Source organism: Oreochromis aureus, linkage group 9, assembly GCF_013358895.1.
Source record: "Oreochromis aureus strain Israel breed Guangdong linkage group 9, ZZ_aureus, whole genome shotgun sequence".
Lineage (NCBI taxonomy): Eukaryota > Metazoa > Chordata > Actinopteri > Cichliformes > Cichlidae > Oreochromis > Oreochromis aureus.
The window spans coordinates 5,807,048-5,824,789 of NC_052950.1; the positions used below are offsets into that span (position 1 = coordinate 5,807,048).

General features: G+C 40.0%; 1 protein-coding gene across 3 annotated transcripts in view; it reads left to right on the plus strand.

Moving 5' to 3' along the window:
* The window catches only part of epb41l3a (erythrocyte membrane protein band 4.1-like 3a), a 36,374-nt gene that overhangs the window by 13,778 nt on the left and 4,854 nt on the right, over window positions 1-17,742 (plus strand). Inside the window, exons 11-22 of one of the 3 annotated variants that reach the window (XM_031750456.2) lie at window positions 134-231; window positions 416-591; window positions 1,833-1,916; window positions 2,569-2,673; window positions 2,774-2,889; window positions 4,504-4,551; window positions 4,642-4,671; window positions 4,786-4,971; window positions 12,503-12,598; window positions 14,681-14,758; window positions 16,288-16,386; window positions 16,755-16,835. In XM_031750456.2, the coding sequence (XP_031606316.1) occupies window positions 134-231; window positions 416-591; window positions 1,833-1,916; window positions 2,569-2,673; window positions 2,774-2,889; window positions 4,504-4,551; window positions 4,642-4,671; window positions 4,786-4,971; window positions 12,503-12,598; window positions 14,681-14,758; window positions 16,288-16,386; window positions 16,755-16,835 (1,197 nt within the window). The remainder of the gene's footprint in view (window positions 1-133; window positions 232-415; window positions 592-1,832; window positions 1,917-2,568; window positions 2,674-2,773; window positions 2,890-4,503; window positions 4,552-4,641; window positions 4,672-4,785; window positions 4,972-12,502; window positions 12,599-14,680; window positions 14,759-16,287; window positions 16,387-16,754; window positions 16,836-17,742) is intronic. The other 2 variants (XM_031750470.2, XM_031750466.2) reach the window with 2 other exon arrangements.

Here is a 17,742-nt window from a genome sequence, read left to right on the forward strand (position 1 = left end):
CCATTCAGACATCACATTCAAAATGTGTCCGAATTTAGTTTTGTGATATTGTATAGGATGTGTGAGAGTGACACCTCCTGATGGGTTTATTTTAAAGCTAAGATGCTGATAAATAATCCGTCTCTGTCTTCAGTTCGAGCAGTTTGAGTCCACCATTGGTTTTAAGCTGTTCAACCATAGAGCTGCTAAGAGACTCTGGAAGGTGTGTGTGGAACATCACTCCTTTTTCAGGTCAGTCAAGATCATGTCACAAGTGGTTTGTTTCAGAAATCATGTGATCAGTCATGTGACAGGTATCTTTTGTCTCCTTACCTCTCTCAGGTCTGTCTGCTTGTTTTTCAAATTCTCCTCATCTCGTCTCCTCTTGCTGATCTCCAGCTTGTTCTCTTCCCTGTGCGTCTCTCCCCTCTCTCAGGCTATTATCACCAGAAGAAACTCCTAAGAAGTTCCTGACTCTGGGTTCAAAGTTTCGTTACAGTGGTCGGACTCAGATTCAGAGTCGCAGAGCCAGTGCTCAGATATCCAGACCAGCACCACATTTCCCACGATGCATCAGCAAAAGGAGCATGTTGAGCCGCAGTTTAGATGGAGGTACTTGTGCATTCTACACCAGTTATGGTTCCCAGAGTGCTAACAGTAGTAGTTCTGTTCCCATGGGTTATTAGTACCGCGCACTGTAAACAGTTTGCAATGAGAGAACTGGTCACTATAGCTCTAGTTGTATCATACTGGTCCAAGTAGTAATACTAGTGGCAATCCAACTGTACCAAGTTTGGAAGTCAAGTTTTTCCATGTATTTACTGGAATATTCCTAGTACTAGACCTGTACTACAAAGGAGGAATGGGGAATTTGAGCTATGAGTTTGTTTTTCTTTCCGAGACCAACTAGGTCAGTCCATATTTTTTTATGTTGTGTCCACATTGTCCATTTATGTGAATATGGTACTCGCTGTTTTATAAGCACTAACTGTAATCTTGGTTACTGGATTTTTGTGAAGCCACATAACAAAAACATATGGATATGGCTTATGGGAAGTGTTTTAAAAGGCAAAGCTGACATAGCCAGGCTTTTTTGTGTTAGTTAGCTCAGTAAAGTCAAAATCCCCAGTCGGAGATAATCAGTATTATGAAAGTCCTCAAAGTCATGTGTGGACTCACATAAAAACAGTATGCACCGTGCTGACATGAATCAAGGTTTATGTCTTTATATTTACTATGTGTGTATGCTCCATGTCATTCTTTCTTTCTGCACAAATGCAGTGAGCCAGAGTCAAATTTCACCATGTGAATATTGGTCAGACCAGCTTTGCTCGATCCAGTAACAAACTGCTCATGACCAGCACAAATCATTTGAAATAATGGGTTTCATTGTTGCATTGTAATGTGAGTTTGTCTTCTCTCTCCCATAAACTCTGTTTTATACTTACTACCTATGCTTTTCCCCCCTCTTCTCTTTCCCCTTACCTCACAACTGTTTGTGGCAAATGGCTGCCCTTCCTGGTTCGTACAGAGGTTTTTTCCTGTTAAAAGGGAGTTCATCTTTCACACTGTCAATGGGGGTATAATATTGTATTTATATCCTGTTTTTGTTTCCTATATACTCCAAACAAACAAAAAAAGAGCCATTATAAACCTGCGTAAAGATACACTTGTTCAGCATAAGTTACTCTAGAGTTCCAGAAAGGTTGAAAGCAAGCAACCATCCTGACACTGAAAACTCTGACTTTACGTTTAGCATACCTCACTAACTCATTAGCCTTATGTTAAGGTTCAGCACTGACTGGTTAGCTCATTCTTCCTCAATATTTGACTAGTTTGTGATTGGTTCTCAGCTTCACAGACTGGACCTACCTCCTCTCCAATTGTCTCTCAAGCCATCACAGCTTCCCCAAAAGTCAATGGTGGTGCTCACACAGGTAGTGCTCAATATTGCAGTTGCACTGCTACTGGCTGCTGTAGTACTGCTCTGTGACTGGGCTCCGATCGCTTCATTCAGCTTGTTCAGGAATGCCGTGTACTTGGTTACTTTGCTTCACTCAGATACACCTGATAACAGCTGTACATTTCTGTTCAAAAAGTGCTCCTCTTTCTGCTCACATGTTGTCAGACTTGCATCCTGTTTTCAGCAGAATGCAAAAGTGTTACATGTTTGTCACATCTAAGCTAAAACATCCATATTACTCAAATAAACCTGTTGCCAATATTTTGATGTCCAGATAATTATCAGACAGCACTTATCAATCTGAGTGCACGGTTATTTTGACACTACTTATTAGCCCCATTAACCACACAGCTAACAGAGTTCAATGAGCCATGATATTCAAAATAATATCCGGTCATGGCTTGGTCGTGGTTCTGAATGCTGATTGGGCCAGGCTGCTGTGCATGCACCCTGAGCTGTTAATTGGCTGAGTGTGCCATTACCCTGAAAGAGCTATCGTGATGCTTTGCTGCTGATGAGAACAAACACAGCTTGAATGAGCATCATAGTGGTTGCTGTCTTTACTGTTGTACCTGTTGATGTTATGACGTTACAGCTGGTGCACTTCTCTGTGTGTGTGTATATAGATATGGGTTCTGGGCTGTATGGAGCATCTAAAGCCATCGCCATCAGTGACCTCATCACCACGGTAACACCTGAGAAGAGAATGGAAGAGAGCAGTGAAGTTCAGGGTAAAAAACAATTTCTGTGGTTGATCATGCACCAGGTACTTAATCTGTCAAATTATTTAAGCCCTTGCCTACCCTTCACTTTTTTTCTATGTCACTCTAGTTGAGGAGGTGCAGGAAGTGGAGAATTTGAATGAAAAGGAGCAAGAGGAAGAGGAAACCAAAGAAACAGAGATTTCACAGCAGAGTACTCTGACTCCTCAGAAAGTAGACACCAAAGTAATTGTCTCACCTGTCAACCCAATCTGACCAGTTTTCTACTACTGTGTGAAAAACTAGATTTTGGGCCTCATGTTTCATGTTGTGCTGTGTGGCAGGCAGGATATAGGACCCACCTACACGCTAATCCACCTTAAACTTAAAACAGCTTTAATCCTGGGAAAACAAACTCTTCATGGGAAATACATTTTACAAAATAAACCAAAACCTCCAAACACAAAACTAGAAACTAAACTGGGGACAGGAACTTGAAAACTCACACTGGGAAACAAACAGAAACACAGGACAATAATGGGGATACAACACAAAACAAAGCAAGGAAAACACAGGGCTTAAAAACACACTGGAGTAATCAGGGAATGGGAAACAGGAGGGAAACACAGCTGGGAGAAATCAAACTTAACGAGACAAGGGAAGCAAAACTAGAGACACTGACATGAGACACGGACTTTCAGAGTAAAACAGAAAACACAACAAGCACAGACACTGAACTAAACCTACACTAAACACGATGGCTCAAGAACAAAACCTAAGAGCTAAACTCTTAACCAGAATTAAACTGAAACATAGGATAATAATAATAATCATGTGTTAACCCCATTAAGGTGCCATCCTTCTCATTAAATCAACTTTGTGTTACTCCCAGCGGCTGGTAAGATGAGAAAAATTAGAAAAATACATATACATATAACACAAACATAATAATAATCTGACATTCCTACTGAAGTTCTCTATGTGCTGAACTTCATATTTTGTTTTTACAAAAGTAGATGTTTTTACAGTTTGAATCCTCAGTTAAAGAGCAGCTTGCAGATAAAAGATTCTCTTTATTTGCATATAATATTTCTTAGGAATCAGTTCGGGAGTGAATACAGTGGTCCCTCGTTTATCGCGGGAGTTATGTTCTAGAAATAACCCACCCAGGTGAAATCTGCGAAGTAGCCAACTTTATTTTTTACAATTATTATAGATGTTTTAAGGCTGTAAAACCCCTCACTACAGACAGTTTTCTCAGACAGGCATGAACATTTTCACACTTTTCTCTCTTGCTGAAACACTCTCAAAGTTCAAACTTTCGTAGAAAAATCAGTCCAGTATTATAGAATATAACCAAAGTGCATTTGACATGCATGTCAAAGGCATGCATGTAAAGAAATACATGCACGGTTAATTTAAGTTCCTGGATGTATGAAGCCTTGATTAGAATTTAAAAGCCAGGACTGTATGATACTAATAGCTGGTGTAGATCTTTCAATAGTGTCATGGGTGGGTGAGAGACACAGTTTAACAAAAACACATTTATTACTGCTGATATCGACCTCATCAGCAGCTCGCTCGCCTGTTGCAGTCAAGCTGATTTTAGAGGTGGACAGAAACTCTGTTACAAAAACAACTTTTAAAGGGTTATTTCAATATGTGCATTTTTGCCTATTTATTGCTTCATTTTTTCCTCTGAGGTCCCAAACCTGCAAGTTGCTCTTTAAAACGATTTCAGATCCTACCACACTTCATTTCACAGCAGAAGGCAAACTAAATGGTTTTGATCTGGTAGTTATATTTGCACTGATAATTCAACTTAAACATTTTTTTGCTTACTTACTTTTTCTTGTTCAGACTGAGCTAACTGATACTGCTGTGGACGAAGACCTGACAGCTACTGAGGTACACATCTGTGATCGTATGGTTAATAATTCCATTGTGGAACGACTTGTTAACGTAATCTGTCTCTCTGCCTACCTATCTATCTGACAGTCTGACCAAGATGAAGATTTGAAAACTCAGGTAACACCTGAACTATTTTTTCTTCATATTACCATGTGTTGATCCCTCTTCTGTCCTCACTTATGTCTTCTGTCTCATCTTACGTCTCCCCCTCTCTCCCTGCCCTGTCTTTAGGGAACTTTGGGTAGTCCTGAGGAGATGCAGAAACCTCAGAGCACCATCAGCGCTCTCAGACGCTCCTTTTTAGAGGGAGGAGAAGGAGAAGGAGGAGGGATGACAGAGTGGGAGAAGCGTCTAGCCTCGTCACCTCTCCGAAGGGTTGATGACTCCCCAATGATCGAACCTCTGGAGCCTGATGAGGTGAGACAGTCATGGATGGGTTTTCTTGTGGCATTGGGTTCATAGACACCTGCTGTTGGTAAATGTTGTCTCAGTGCTGTGACTTGGAATTTTTTCCATTAATTGTGATGTAGTACTTTGCCACAGTTTGTGGGTTGAATGTTTACAATACATATCTTTGAAGTTAAACTGTTTTTTTTTTCCAGGTACCTTTTTTTTGGTAGTGTGTGTGTAAAGCTGTGCTCACTTGCATAAAAGTGTTGCACTGCAGGAGCCGGTGCCATTATCCCAATTTGCTGTTAGCATGTTGATAAGAAAACCAATCCCAATTTTATCTTTCAGATGTCCGGGTTGCAGATATTTAGACTGTCTCAGTATTTTTGAAAATTCTTTATGGGCTCAAGTTAACCAGCCCAGAGGAAAACAAAGAAACTTTCAACCCCCAGTAGCAGGAGGTGAAAATAGATCGACAGGTCACATGTCTGTGTGCTTGTTGTTACGTCCTGTTGCCAGTTATAAACGGAAAATATTGATCTGTATCTTAAAGCTGATTGATTTATGACCCTTGTGATCAGTAGAAACTTCCTAAAAGTTTAGTTGATCTTCAGCTCAACAACAGTAGAATTTAAGCTGAAACTCATGGAACTTGGATAAAACCTCAATGTAATATCAAATAAACTTTGGATAAGCCTTGGTGAGAAAGATGGCATTCAGTATCTTGCCCACCAACGCTTGCAATGCTGCTACTTTGAGTCATTAAACTGGGCCTTCCCACTGTATTTGTGTATTGTGTTACAGCCCAACCAGTTTTACTATAGTTTTAGAGAGTGAAATTCTATTGTTTTATTAGTCTGTAATTTAGCACTAGTTAGCCAATAGCACTCATACCATTTACAGTATGTATGAAGCTTGTATTGTTTGTATTATTTATTTATAACACAGCATTTAACCACTACATCCTCTCAAAAAAATATGGTAACGTCTGGCAACAATCAAACAAAGGGAAAACAAAGAAATATGGCAGCAACCAAATCATGTGTTATGCTTTAAAGTCCAAAATGACTGGATTATTGATGTCATAATGGCTATATCTTTCTTTTACACCGTCTATGCTCAGGAAACTGGTCTCGTATGTCACGTAATTTCTTGCTAAGTCTGTGCTTATTTAATATTGCTTACCTGTGCGCTCCAGGAGGGCGGGTTCATGACAAACCAAACTCCTCCTCAGCCATTCAAAAAGAAGAGCTACACAGTGGGGCAGACTTACTGCACAGTCTCTGGCAGGGTTTTTACCATGACGATCTTGGATGACAGCTCTGATGCTACCATGACAACAGCAAGTGTCAAACCCTGCCAACAAGTTCAACACATTTCACAGCTCACTGCTGACAATGACATCACAGAGGGACCACTGATCGCCATCCCTGAGGTAAAGACTCCGACTTCACCTTCAGATCTGCCACCTGTTGACAACAGACAAATGATTAGCGTGGCTGAAGGTCTCGACTTCTGTGGGGCCAGAGTCTCTGTGAAGTCCTTCCCTGCCGCCCCTACATCCTCTCTGGACAAGCTAAGCCCCATCTCTGGCAGGAAATCACCTTTCATGGCAGCAGTGGTATACTGATTGGTTGGTTGGTGTTCAGCATGAAAACAAGCATGAAAACAACAACCTGGCAGCAAAATGTTAACCTCTGCAGCACTGACACAGGAAGCGTGGCTTAACACTGGCTCGTCTGAGTTAGTTCAAACTGAATGTCTTGAGCTCCAAAAGACTGTAGATATCTGAGGGACCAGACTATCAGGAGACCAGGATCTCCACCTGATCAACTAGGCCTCCTGGTGGTCTGAAAAGGAGGTGCTGCAGAAAAGTTGATTTTTCCATCAAAAAAAAGTGATTACAGGATTTTAATCACAATTTATGCTAGATTGGATAATAATGGATGTTCTGCTCTGTTGTGATTGGTTGTTTTGCATCTCTTGTGGCATTAGTTAATTTCCACGTAATGTGTGTCTGAGACTGTCTTGCTGCTGACAGGTAGTTTTAAAAAACCCTATACATTTTTCTTATTTAAAGATTACATGATTCCAGCAGGTTCCTCCACCCATCTAAAAGAAATGTGCGACGGTATCTACAAATCTTCTAAATTATCAGACTTAAATGGAAAAGTGTGGCATGTTGACATTAATGTTTTTATAGTACTTTCATCCTATTTCATTGTCTGCCATAGATGGTCAGTGAGTATGTAGCAATCAATCACAACAGAGCTTATCCAATCTAGTGGTGCTGGACCTTCTAGCTTTCCGTTTTTGATTGGGTTTCCTTCTTCTCTAGTAAGCGGCACCTGTGAGCTGCAGTGTTCAGTTTAAACTCTGCCCAGCTTCTTGCTTCACCTCCTTCTGGAAACCATTTTGTGTCTTCTCCTTTGATCAAAATGGAACACAGGAAGCTGATCTTTCTAGTTGTTTTCTTCTGTTTGTTGTTGTTTATTTATGCTTAGTGAGCTTCGGGGTGTGGCTTAACTCCATTGTACTGCTATTTTTAACTTCTGTTTTGGTTGGTTACTTTGACTTTGTAATGCTTTTTTACTTTTTTGGAAGCTGCTGTCTTTTTATTAACATTCCTGTCCATGCAAGGTGTAAGCAAAGAGACAACAGGTTGCCTCAAAGAGTCACAAATCCACCACAATGAGAGATTTCATAATAAGTTGTCCAAGTACTTCATGAGGCCTGTACCACAAAGCAGGATTAGAAGTTTAGCAAGGTAAATTCAAGTTTAACCTTGTCACTAAAGTGGTTCAGTTCCACTGATGTTGCCATGGCACACTTTAGATAAGAGAACCACTAATTCAATTTCAATTCAATTTTATTTATATAGCGCCAAATCACAACAGAAGTCGCCTCAAGACGCTTTATATTGTACAGTAGATCGCACAATAATACATACAGAGAAAAACCCAACAATCATATGACCCCCTATGAGCAAGGAAGAAACCTCCGGCAGAACCAGGCTCAGGGAGGGGCGGGGCCATCTGCTGCGACCGGTTGGGGTGAGAGAAGGAAAACAGGATGAAAGACATGCTGTGGAAGAGAGACAGAGATTAATAACAGATATGATTCGATGCAGAGAGGTCTATTAACACATAGTGAGTGAGAAAGGTGACTGGAAAGGAAAAACTCAATGCATCATGGGAATCCCCGGCAGCCTACGTCTATTGCAGCATAACTAAGGGAGGATTCAGGGTCACCTGGTCCAGCCCTAACTATATGCTTTAGCAAAAAAGGAAAGTTTTAAGCCTAATCTTGAAAGTAGAGATAGTGTCTGTCTCCCGAATCCAAACTGGAAGCTGGTTCCACAGAAGAGGGGCCTGAAAACTGAAGGCTCTGCCTCCCATTCTACTTTTAAATACTCTAGGGACAGCAAGTAGGCCTGCAGTGTGAGAGCGAAGTGCTCTAATAGGGTGATATGGTACCACAAGGTCATTAAGATAAGATGGGGCCTGATTATTTAAGCCCTTGTATGTGAGGAGCAGGATTTTGAATTCAATTCTGGATTTAACAGGAAGCCAACGAAGGGAAGCCAAAAAAGGAGAAATATGCTAATGATCAATTAATTCTGTTGGAACAAGAAAAAGTGTCCAACTCTGAGCCAAAGACACTTTTCTCTTAGAGCAAATTGGACTTATTCTTAAAGCAAACTTGGGGATTCTGAAGTTATAGGTAATCCTTTATTTAAAATTCCAAACTAATTGTTAATCCTGTAACTTTAAACTCAGATGTTGTTGTTTAAGAAACCTCATGAGGAGTGCTTAGAACTGAGGGGAGATTATGAATACTGGAAGAGAAACAACTAGTTAGGTGGGGATTGTCTTGTTTTTGTTTCATTCTTTATTAATGTAAATAATGATTGGACTGGTTGTTATACAGCTCTTTTCTACTCTACCTGAGCACTCAAAGCACTTTGTACAACATCCCTCATTCACCCATTAACAACAGCATTTGTTTTCTATGTATAAGTTCTAACATTTACATTTACATTTACAAATTGGCACTTTAATGGATGAATAAGAGCAACTTAGTGTTATTAACTTACCCAAGAATATTTGCCACCAGCCTTTCAATTAATAGATGGCTTGCTCTACATCTGAGCTACACCACCCCAGTGTCTAGTTGACATTACAGTTTACTATATTGTGAATTGAAAGACAGTCCACTTCATGTATATTGTTGTCAACCTCAATTTTCAAGAGGATGTAAAGTTTTAGTCTTTCCCAAATGAGGATCATTAAGAAATATAGATCCTCAGGACCAACTCTGTTTCATGTTCTTTTAAAGGTAATTTAATATTTTCTATAAGCCTTAATATAGCAACCACAAGTAAGCCAGTCTGTTTTCTAGTCCCTGTCAGTTTTCTTGCTGAAGTTTTTTGGATCAACTGAAGACTTTTTAAGGATGTTTTAAGAAATCTTGTTAATAATCAATTACAGTAGTCTAGCCTAAAAGACTCCCTAACATCACTCTGACACAGGATGTTTCTAATTTCAGAGATATTGGCTAAATGGAAAAAAGCAGTCCTATACAGTTGTTTAATGTTTACACTGAAAGACATATCATAGTCAAAAGAACACCAAGGTTCCTCACAGTGTTACTGGAGGCCAAGGTAATGCTATCCAGAATCAGTATCTGGTTAGATGGCATTTTTATAAGATTTTCAGGGCCGAGTACAATATCCTCAGTCTGAATTTAAAAGCTGAAAATTTGAGACCATCCAGGTCTTTATGTCTTTAAGACATAAAGAGTTATGCAGTTTAACTAATTGGTGTGTGTTATCTGGCATCATGGATAGATAAAGTTGGCATAGCAGTGAAAATGTATGCTATGCCTTCTGATGATACTGCCTAAGGGTATAATGTAAACATGTATAATGTAAACAGAATTGGTCCTAGTACTGAACCCTGTGAACTCCATAATTAACCTTAGTGTTTGAGGAGGACAAATTGGAGTCTTTTCAATAGATATGACACAAACCACCTTTAATACCTAGAGCGTGCTCTAATCGCCATAATAATATGGTCAGCAGTATCAAACGCTGCACTGAGGTCTAGCAGGACAAGCACAGAGATGAGTCCACTGTCAGAGGCCATAAGAAGATCATTTGTAACCTTCAATAAAGCTGTTTCTGTGCTGTGATGAGCTCTGAAACCTGACTGAAACGCTTCAAATAAGCCATTCCTCTGCAGATGATCAGTTAGCTGTTTTACATGAGTTAAGGCTAAAGGAATGCTTGGCTCAGCAGAGTTCTGACATTGTGTCAGCCTGGCTTCTAAAGGGGATTTCCACAAGATTTAGGAATGTGTTTATTCCAAAAGTGCATTTGTGAGGTCAGACATTGATGCTGGATGAGAAAGACTGTCTTGCATTCTCCACTCTAATTCATGTTGTTCTATCGTGTTGAGGTCAGGACTTTGTGCAGGCCATTCAAGTCCCTCCACACCAAAATCACTCATCCATGTCTCTGTGAACCTTGCATTGTTTACTGGTACACAATCATGTTGGAACAAGCCATCCAAAAACTGTTCCCACAAAGGTGGGAACATGAAATTGTCCAAAAATGTCTGAAGAGTTACTTAAGAAGAGGGGTTGAGCCCAACACCTCAAAAACAACCCCACACCATACCTGCATTCTTCTGGCAAACGCCAAACTCAGACGAATCAATTGGAATTGTCACATGGAGAAGTGTGATTTGTAACTCCCGAGACCATGCACTTTACACCACTCCATCTGGTACTCTATAGATTCCATTAAGCTCTCTATGCACTGTTCTTGAGCTAATCTGAAGGCCACATAAAGTTTGGAAGTCTGTACTAGTCTCTGCAGAAAGTTGGCGACCTCTGTGCATTATGAGAATCTCTGATTTTGCTTTAAAACAGAGTTGCTGTCATTGCCAGTTGCTTCCACTTTGTTATACACTGAAAAAAGAGCATGTTGGATTTACTTAATTCAATAGTGGACATTGGTTGCACACAATTGTTTTGCTTTGGCAGAAACTTAAACAACTGAGTTAAATCAACATAACTCATTCATATTCAATAACATTTTGCATTTTGTGTTGATAAAACGTGATTGAAACATGTTTAGATGAAGTAAGTTGAGCACTTGGAATATATTAATCTTTCACAATTTTGTCATTTTATTCCAATGCTATTCAATAACTTTTACAGCAATATTACTTGGTCACTTAAATACTACATGTTGTCTTCATATTACATATTGTTCAACAAAGTCTAGTTAACATAAAAATTGAATGGATTTACATTCTCCTATCTTTATCTGGTTTGCAGGGGTATAACCCCAAAGTGATAGGTTAAGAGGCAGGGTACACCCTGGACAGCTCACCAGTCTATCACATAGAGACAAACAACCATTTGCACTCACTCATTGATAGTTTAGAATGACCAATTAACCTAAGTCTAATAACTGCATGACTTTTAACTGTGGGAGGAAACCAGAATACCCAGAGAGAACCCACTGCAAACGAGCTAGATTGTGGATTCTGAACCCAGGACCTTCTTGCTGTAAGGCAACCGCATTAACCACCACGCCACCAATCTAGGCTGAACAACAGTAAAAAAGCTGTGATTACAACGCTTGATGCAGATAGCAGACACACATGTGTGTAGTTGTCTGCCTCTTATAACTCCAGTGATTTTCCTGCAGTTTGAAATCTTATGTGATCTTGTGAATTTCATGAGTCCAGCAACTAACCATTCTTACTAGATTGTATCATGTCATCACAACAGGAACAAATTAAGTTGTTGAATTTCTTACAGATCCTACATGATTTAATTGCGTTCACCATAGAAACATGAAATTGTTTTGTTCAAATTACAAGTTAGACTTTTGTAAATGAAACAACCACCCAATTTACTTTTTTCGGTATACCGAAGTCAAGTCGGCTGCTCGACTTGACTGAGATGGACGCCTTCCTCAAACCACGATCCAAAGTGTGCGAGACAAAATCACGTGCAGTGTCGCGAGATTTAACATTGCTATATTATTGACGTACTTCACTCGAACATGTTATGAACAATTTAATATACTCTCTCTCCATATCATGTAGTTTCTACACTATATAGTTACACTTAACTTTAAAGCATGAGGCAATTGTGTTAAATACACAGAAGATGCTTACATAAATCCAAGAGATGGTCAGTCCCTTTTTTCAGTGTAATACCACTAACAGTGGCATTATAACTAACAAAGACATACTTGTACATTCTTACCCATAGCTCCTCCATCAAGGTCCTCTCATCCAGATGCATTTTGGAAACCGAGGCAGGTTGAGACACAGGCAGGAAGACAAGAAGGCTTTAGATAGGAAAATATCACCATAATTCAAGGCTGTTTTAAACAAGCCCACCATGGCTCCACAGTGTCCCCTGCATGGCTGGAGTTTCAAGTGACCTTTTATTTTGAGACTTTTAATTACAAGTTTCTTCTTTGTTTGCCTATTTTCACTGTAACTGTTGTTTTTTGTGTGTTTGATATGTGCAGCCTAAACCTACATTTGATGATATGTCTCCTGAGCTGACGGCTCTGCTGAAATCAGCCAGAGAGCAACAAACCTTCAGAGAACATGACCTGCTGAAGGTGCCCTTTTCACTAGCTGTCTTCCTTTTTGTCCAGTTTTATTTTTGTATTTTTGTCTGTCTCTCTTTAACTCCTCTTTCAGGTATTTTCTTGCCTGCCTTCTGTAAGCTAAAAATTCTCTTTTCTCTGTGGTTTTAATCTCAATGTTCTTATGTATGAGAACCAGCACTGCATCTTGTCAAACCTACAATCAGTTCTCCTCACTGCAGCTTCTCGCAGCCAGTAAAAGAAATCCAGCATCCCATCTCAATACTTTACAGTTTCAAAAGCTAGTCTCAGTCTCCAAGGCTGTGCATTCTGAGCAGCAAATCATCTCAGCTTCTCAAGAACCCTCCATTGCCACAATTATTGGTCCGAGTTCTAACACTAAGAACATAAGCAGAGCATGGGTTCTCCTTGCCCCTTCACCAACAATACTGATCTGATTCATGTCCTCCAGGCTGTTATGACATCCCTGCAAGACATCCACACTCCCCTGCATCCTCTAGCAAGATCATATAGAACAACCCTGATACCGATCTGCTCCATGACCCTGTAGCAGCTGCTTCACCCTCCTCATACTCACCTCAGTGGTTTCTGGTTATTCTAAGCTGTCCTTTCATTTTCAAGGCTACATATTCACAAAAATATGTGAATATGTAGCCTTGTAAAATATAAGTAAAATAAATTAATTTAAAATCCTCAGATCCTGAAGTGCACAGTTTAACTAGAATAAGCTTAACACATAACTAGCACTGATTAAGAGTCTAATTATAAAGAATTCAAGAATAAATCCTTCCTCTCAGTGTTCACATTCCAGCAAATGAATTGAAAGATCACCTCTGTTTGTAGCTCTTTTGATATGTGGACTATGACAAAAGTTTGTTGTTATTAGACCACTGCATGACTTATTTTTATGTAAGAATTTTAATTGTGCTGTTAAAGAGCATAAATTGGTCTCACAGCTCTGGAAAAGAAGTAGGTAAATTGAGGTGACCATTTTTGTGATTTGGGGCTATGTAAATAAAACTGAATTTAATTTCATTTTAAAAAATAACGGCGACTGCCAGTGTTACCCCTCAGCCTCCTCTGTTATTCCAGTCACAAGATTTTTAGAAAACTTGACCCCTGAACTTTACCTTGAGGTCAAGGTCACCAGGATTTGAACTGGTCTAAGATTTCTAGTGCATGTACCTGAATGAATGTGACCTCTGACCTTCACCATGAGGTCGAAGTCACTAAAATTCGAATTCATCTGAGATTTTTAGAAGATGCACCCATGTTGTAAATTTCAAAATCCTACATCGCCTCATTCTCTAATCTCACTTTCACAAACTTGGGTTTCCACACTGCAAACAACAACCTTGTTTACTAGGTCATCTTTTCCAGCTTGCCCGTATTTAGATTTTTACTGCATCACACTTTAGTGTACAGTCCTCAAAAAATTAGCTGGCAGTGGCGCGTGGTTGTTCAAAACTAATATCAGAGGCACATAATTTAAATGTAAGCAAGTAAAGTCATGTGTGTCACTTACTCAGTCGAGGCTCCTCAGTACACAATCTGCTGGTCACAGTTTCATTAGAAAAAGGTTTATGCACAGATCTTAAGTTCTGGTCCTTGCTGTTCTATAACTGGTGAAATTCTACCCACATATAGTGCTATGAACAAGTTTTGAGGGGTACTGGGGTAACTGGCAGGTAGTTGGTCACCAAACATTCATCGTAGGCTTTCTGTTCTATTTCCTGGCCTTCAACAGCTTTCCACCCTTTCCACACCATACTCCTTTCAGTTAGTTATGTCAATACTCTTTTCATATATTATGCCATAGCTAACCTGTTATGTCCATGTCATGCCATCTCCAGCACCACCAGCATTTGGACTCTGGTGGGGCCATTTTCATTTCCTACTCTATGAATAATCACCAAATATTGCTTAACGTCTGTATTTCGAGAAGTTCAGTTCAGTTCACAAAAAACTGCCATTTACATCAGTCCTTCAAATTGGTTTGCAGCAGAATGACACACATGTGCAGCACTATCATCAAGGAGACATCACTTGTTAAAATAATCACCTAATGTTCTGTGATTTCACTTCATTTTTCAGACTTCAGAGAAGGTGGAGACAATAATGCTGGTGACAGAGCCACATGACCAGGACGAGGCAATGGTGGACCAGCAAAAGGTAGCAAAAGAAAGTCATGTGGGCATGCCCTTTAGGAACCTACCAGCCCCTCCAGCAGGTGTTGGTGTAACAAGTGTTGATGATAGCACACAGCAATGGGCCTGTGACAGTTTTAATGATGGTCGGGCTAATAGTCCAACAAGTAAACATAATGTAGGTGATGATGATGATGATGATGATGATGATGATATTAGCTACGAGCCCAGCAGCCAGGCTAGCGATGACAATGCTAGTGAGATTAGTGAGGATGCCGTCAGTGTGCTGGTACAGGCAGCAGTGGAGGAGGCCATCGAAGCTGCAGTCAGAGAGACTCAGACCCCCAACGCTAATGACACTAATCAGGATAACATTAACAACAAGATAGCAGTTAGCTTTTGTGAACAGGAGCAAGCTAGCTCTGTCCTGGACTCTCAAACACCTGGGACTCTGCATTACACTGACAACGAAGACTCAGATGACTCACAGGAAGATGAAGGAGGGTGGCAGTTTGAAGAAAACTCCCCTCCACCCTCTTTACTCCATCCTACATCCAGGCACTTGGCCCATCAGATGCAACCATCTGCCCACAGGGATGACGATGAGTTCAAACCACTACAGGAGGTAACACCTGAGACACTTGCCTAAATGGCATCTGCGACTCCCATACTAGATACCCTTACCCCATTTCAACACCCAAAACTGCACCTACCCCACCTGACCCAGTGACTTTTGGCCTATTTGTTCCTTTAAATCTAATCTACCCTCTGTTCACATGAATACATCGAAATATTATGTCAGTCAGACGAGAGTTTGATATATTTTCAAACTCTACTTCGGCTTTCCTGTTTTTCCTAATTTTGCTTGTTTAAAACATAGACTGTATATCAAAGATGGGCATCGCTTCTGAGTCTTGAAAGTGAAGTCAATTTGGAGACCAAAGCAACATCTCATTTGGCTGCAAAAAGGTTTACCAGTGGTTTAAATGGTTTGTGGGAAAACTCCTGACTCTCTTGCTTTATAATCTTAGTAATAATTTTCCTGGCGACTTTATGGGCTCAGTGGCTAGTTTGTGAAGACAAAATTCATTCATTTATAAAGTAGAGCATGATCGTTGGCTAAGAATTCACATATTTCACAGTTAGACACCCTTTTAGCTCAGCATTTCCTGTTTCAGAATATTAAGATGATAGAGGCAAGAACACTCAGTTTTAGGCCTCAGAATGTATCTTCATTAACCAGTGCTGCTGCTGGCTGTAAAGGGTTCAATTTTGCCTCTTTCTAGTTTAAGAGGACAGTTTTTACTATTTAATTAGGTGAAAAGAATTCAGAGAATTACTCTGAAATGATGTAAAAGTTTACTGCGTAGTTTGATCAATCAAAAGATTTGCAGTAAATAGTAGTAGTACCAAATATAGATAAATACATAAATATTTTCCCCCAGACTGACATCTTGTGTTTTATCCTCAACATCTTTTGTTTCATCAGTACAAAAATGTCCTGGTTTTTGGTTATTACTCTTCCTCATGGACTGATGTTCATATTTGTTTCAGAGCCAAGTAGAATCTGATACTCCTGCTGGTCTCTTGCTGAGCTCACAGACTTTCATTACCGAGACCTCCAACACCACTACCACCACTCACATCACCAAGGTAACCACAGCACCTTGTGTTCTGAGGGGCCCTGGTTCAAGGTACCACCATAATACGGCAAGATTTACACTACTGCCATGGCAATACCACCACACACCCATCAACAAAATGACATGATAACTATGGGAGCACTACTGCTACTACATGAGCGCCACACGACACGTGACACACCATAGCCTACGAAATACCACTGCAGACCATGGTAATATTGTCACTGCTGAAAAGGTTTGTTGAAACTACAGACAATTAAGGGATTTACAAACAGCATTACAAACCAGAGAAAAGGTAGGACATGGAAGACATATAGTAGAATTGAAAGATAAAGACGCTTGACTGAATTCGGATGTTTCTCTCTGTTTCTACTTCAGATGGCAAAAGGGGGGATTTCAGAAACCAGAATAGAGAAGAGGATTGTGATTTCGGGAGACCCAGAAGTTGATCACAACCAGGTAACTTGAATGTTGTTGTTTCTGTAATGGTGTGTTCAAAGCAAGGGGACAGAAGGGTTGTTAAAAAATGCCAGATAAATCCTGGGCAGACCTGTGCATATAGCCAGACCTTGTTCTAGAACTAGTTCTTAGAGCCATCCCAGGCTCTGACCTTTGTGTATCTCTTGAAGGCCCTTGAGGTTGCGCTCATTGAGGTGTGGCAGCAGCATCCCGAGCCCTTCATCACCTGGTTCATTGTCCGTAAAGAGACCAAGGTCTCTCCTGATGATGAAAACCTTGATGAACTTACTGTACTGAAAAGCGAGAAAACAGAAAGGAATATACTCAGCTGATCACTCAGGTGATCGTGTTGTTGTCAGGACGCACCATCCTCTAAAATGAAATAATTGACCAACAGTACTAACGTGAATACTAATGTTATTTATTGTTCTTTTATCTGTGATATAATTATAATCTATGAAATGTACAATGGACAGTGGAATCACATGCATGCATATATATATATATATATATATATATATATATATATATATATATATATATATATATATATATATATATATATATATATATATATATATATATATATATATGTGTGTGTATATGTATATATATATATATATATATATGTACATGTGTGTGTGTGTGTGTGTGTGTGTAAAAAAAAAAAAAAAAACACACCCAGCACCGTTTATCCTTCAAGCTCGGGTCCTCTACCAGAGGCCTGGGAGCTTGAGGGTCCTCTTGCAGTATCTTAGCTGTTCCCAGGACTGCGCTCTTCTGGACAGAGATCTCTGATGTTGTTCCCGGGATCTGCTGGGGCCACTCGCCTAGCTTGGGACTCACCGCACCTAGTGCTCCGATTACCACGGGGACCACCGTTACCTTCACCCTCCACCTCCTCTCG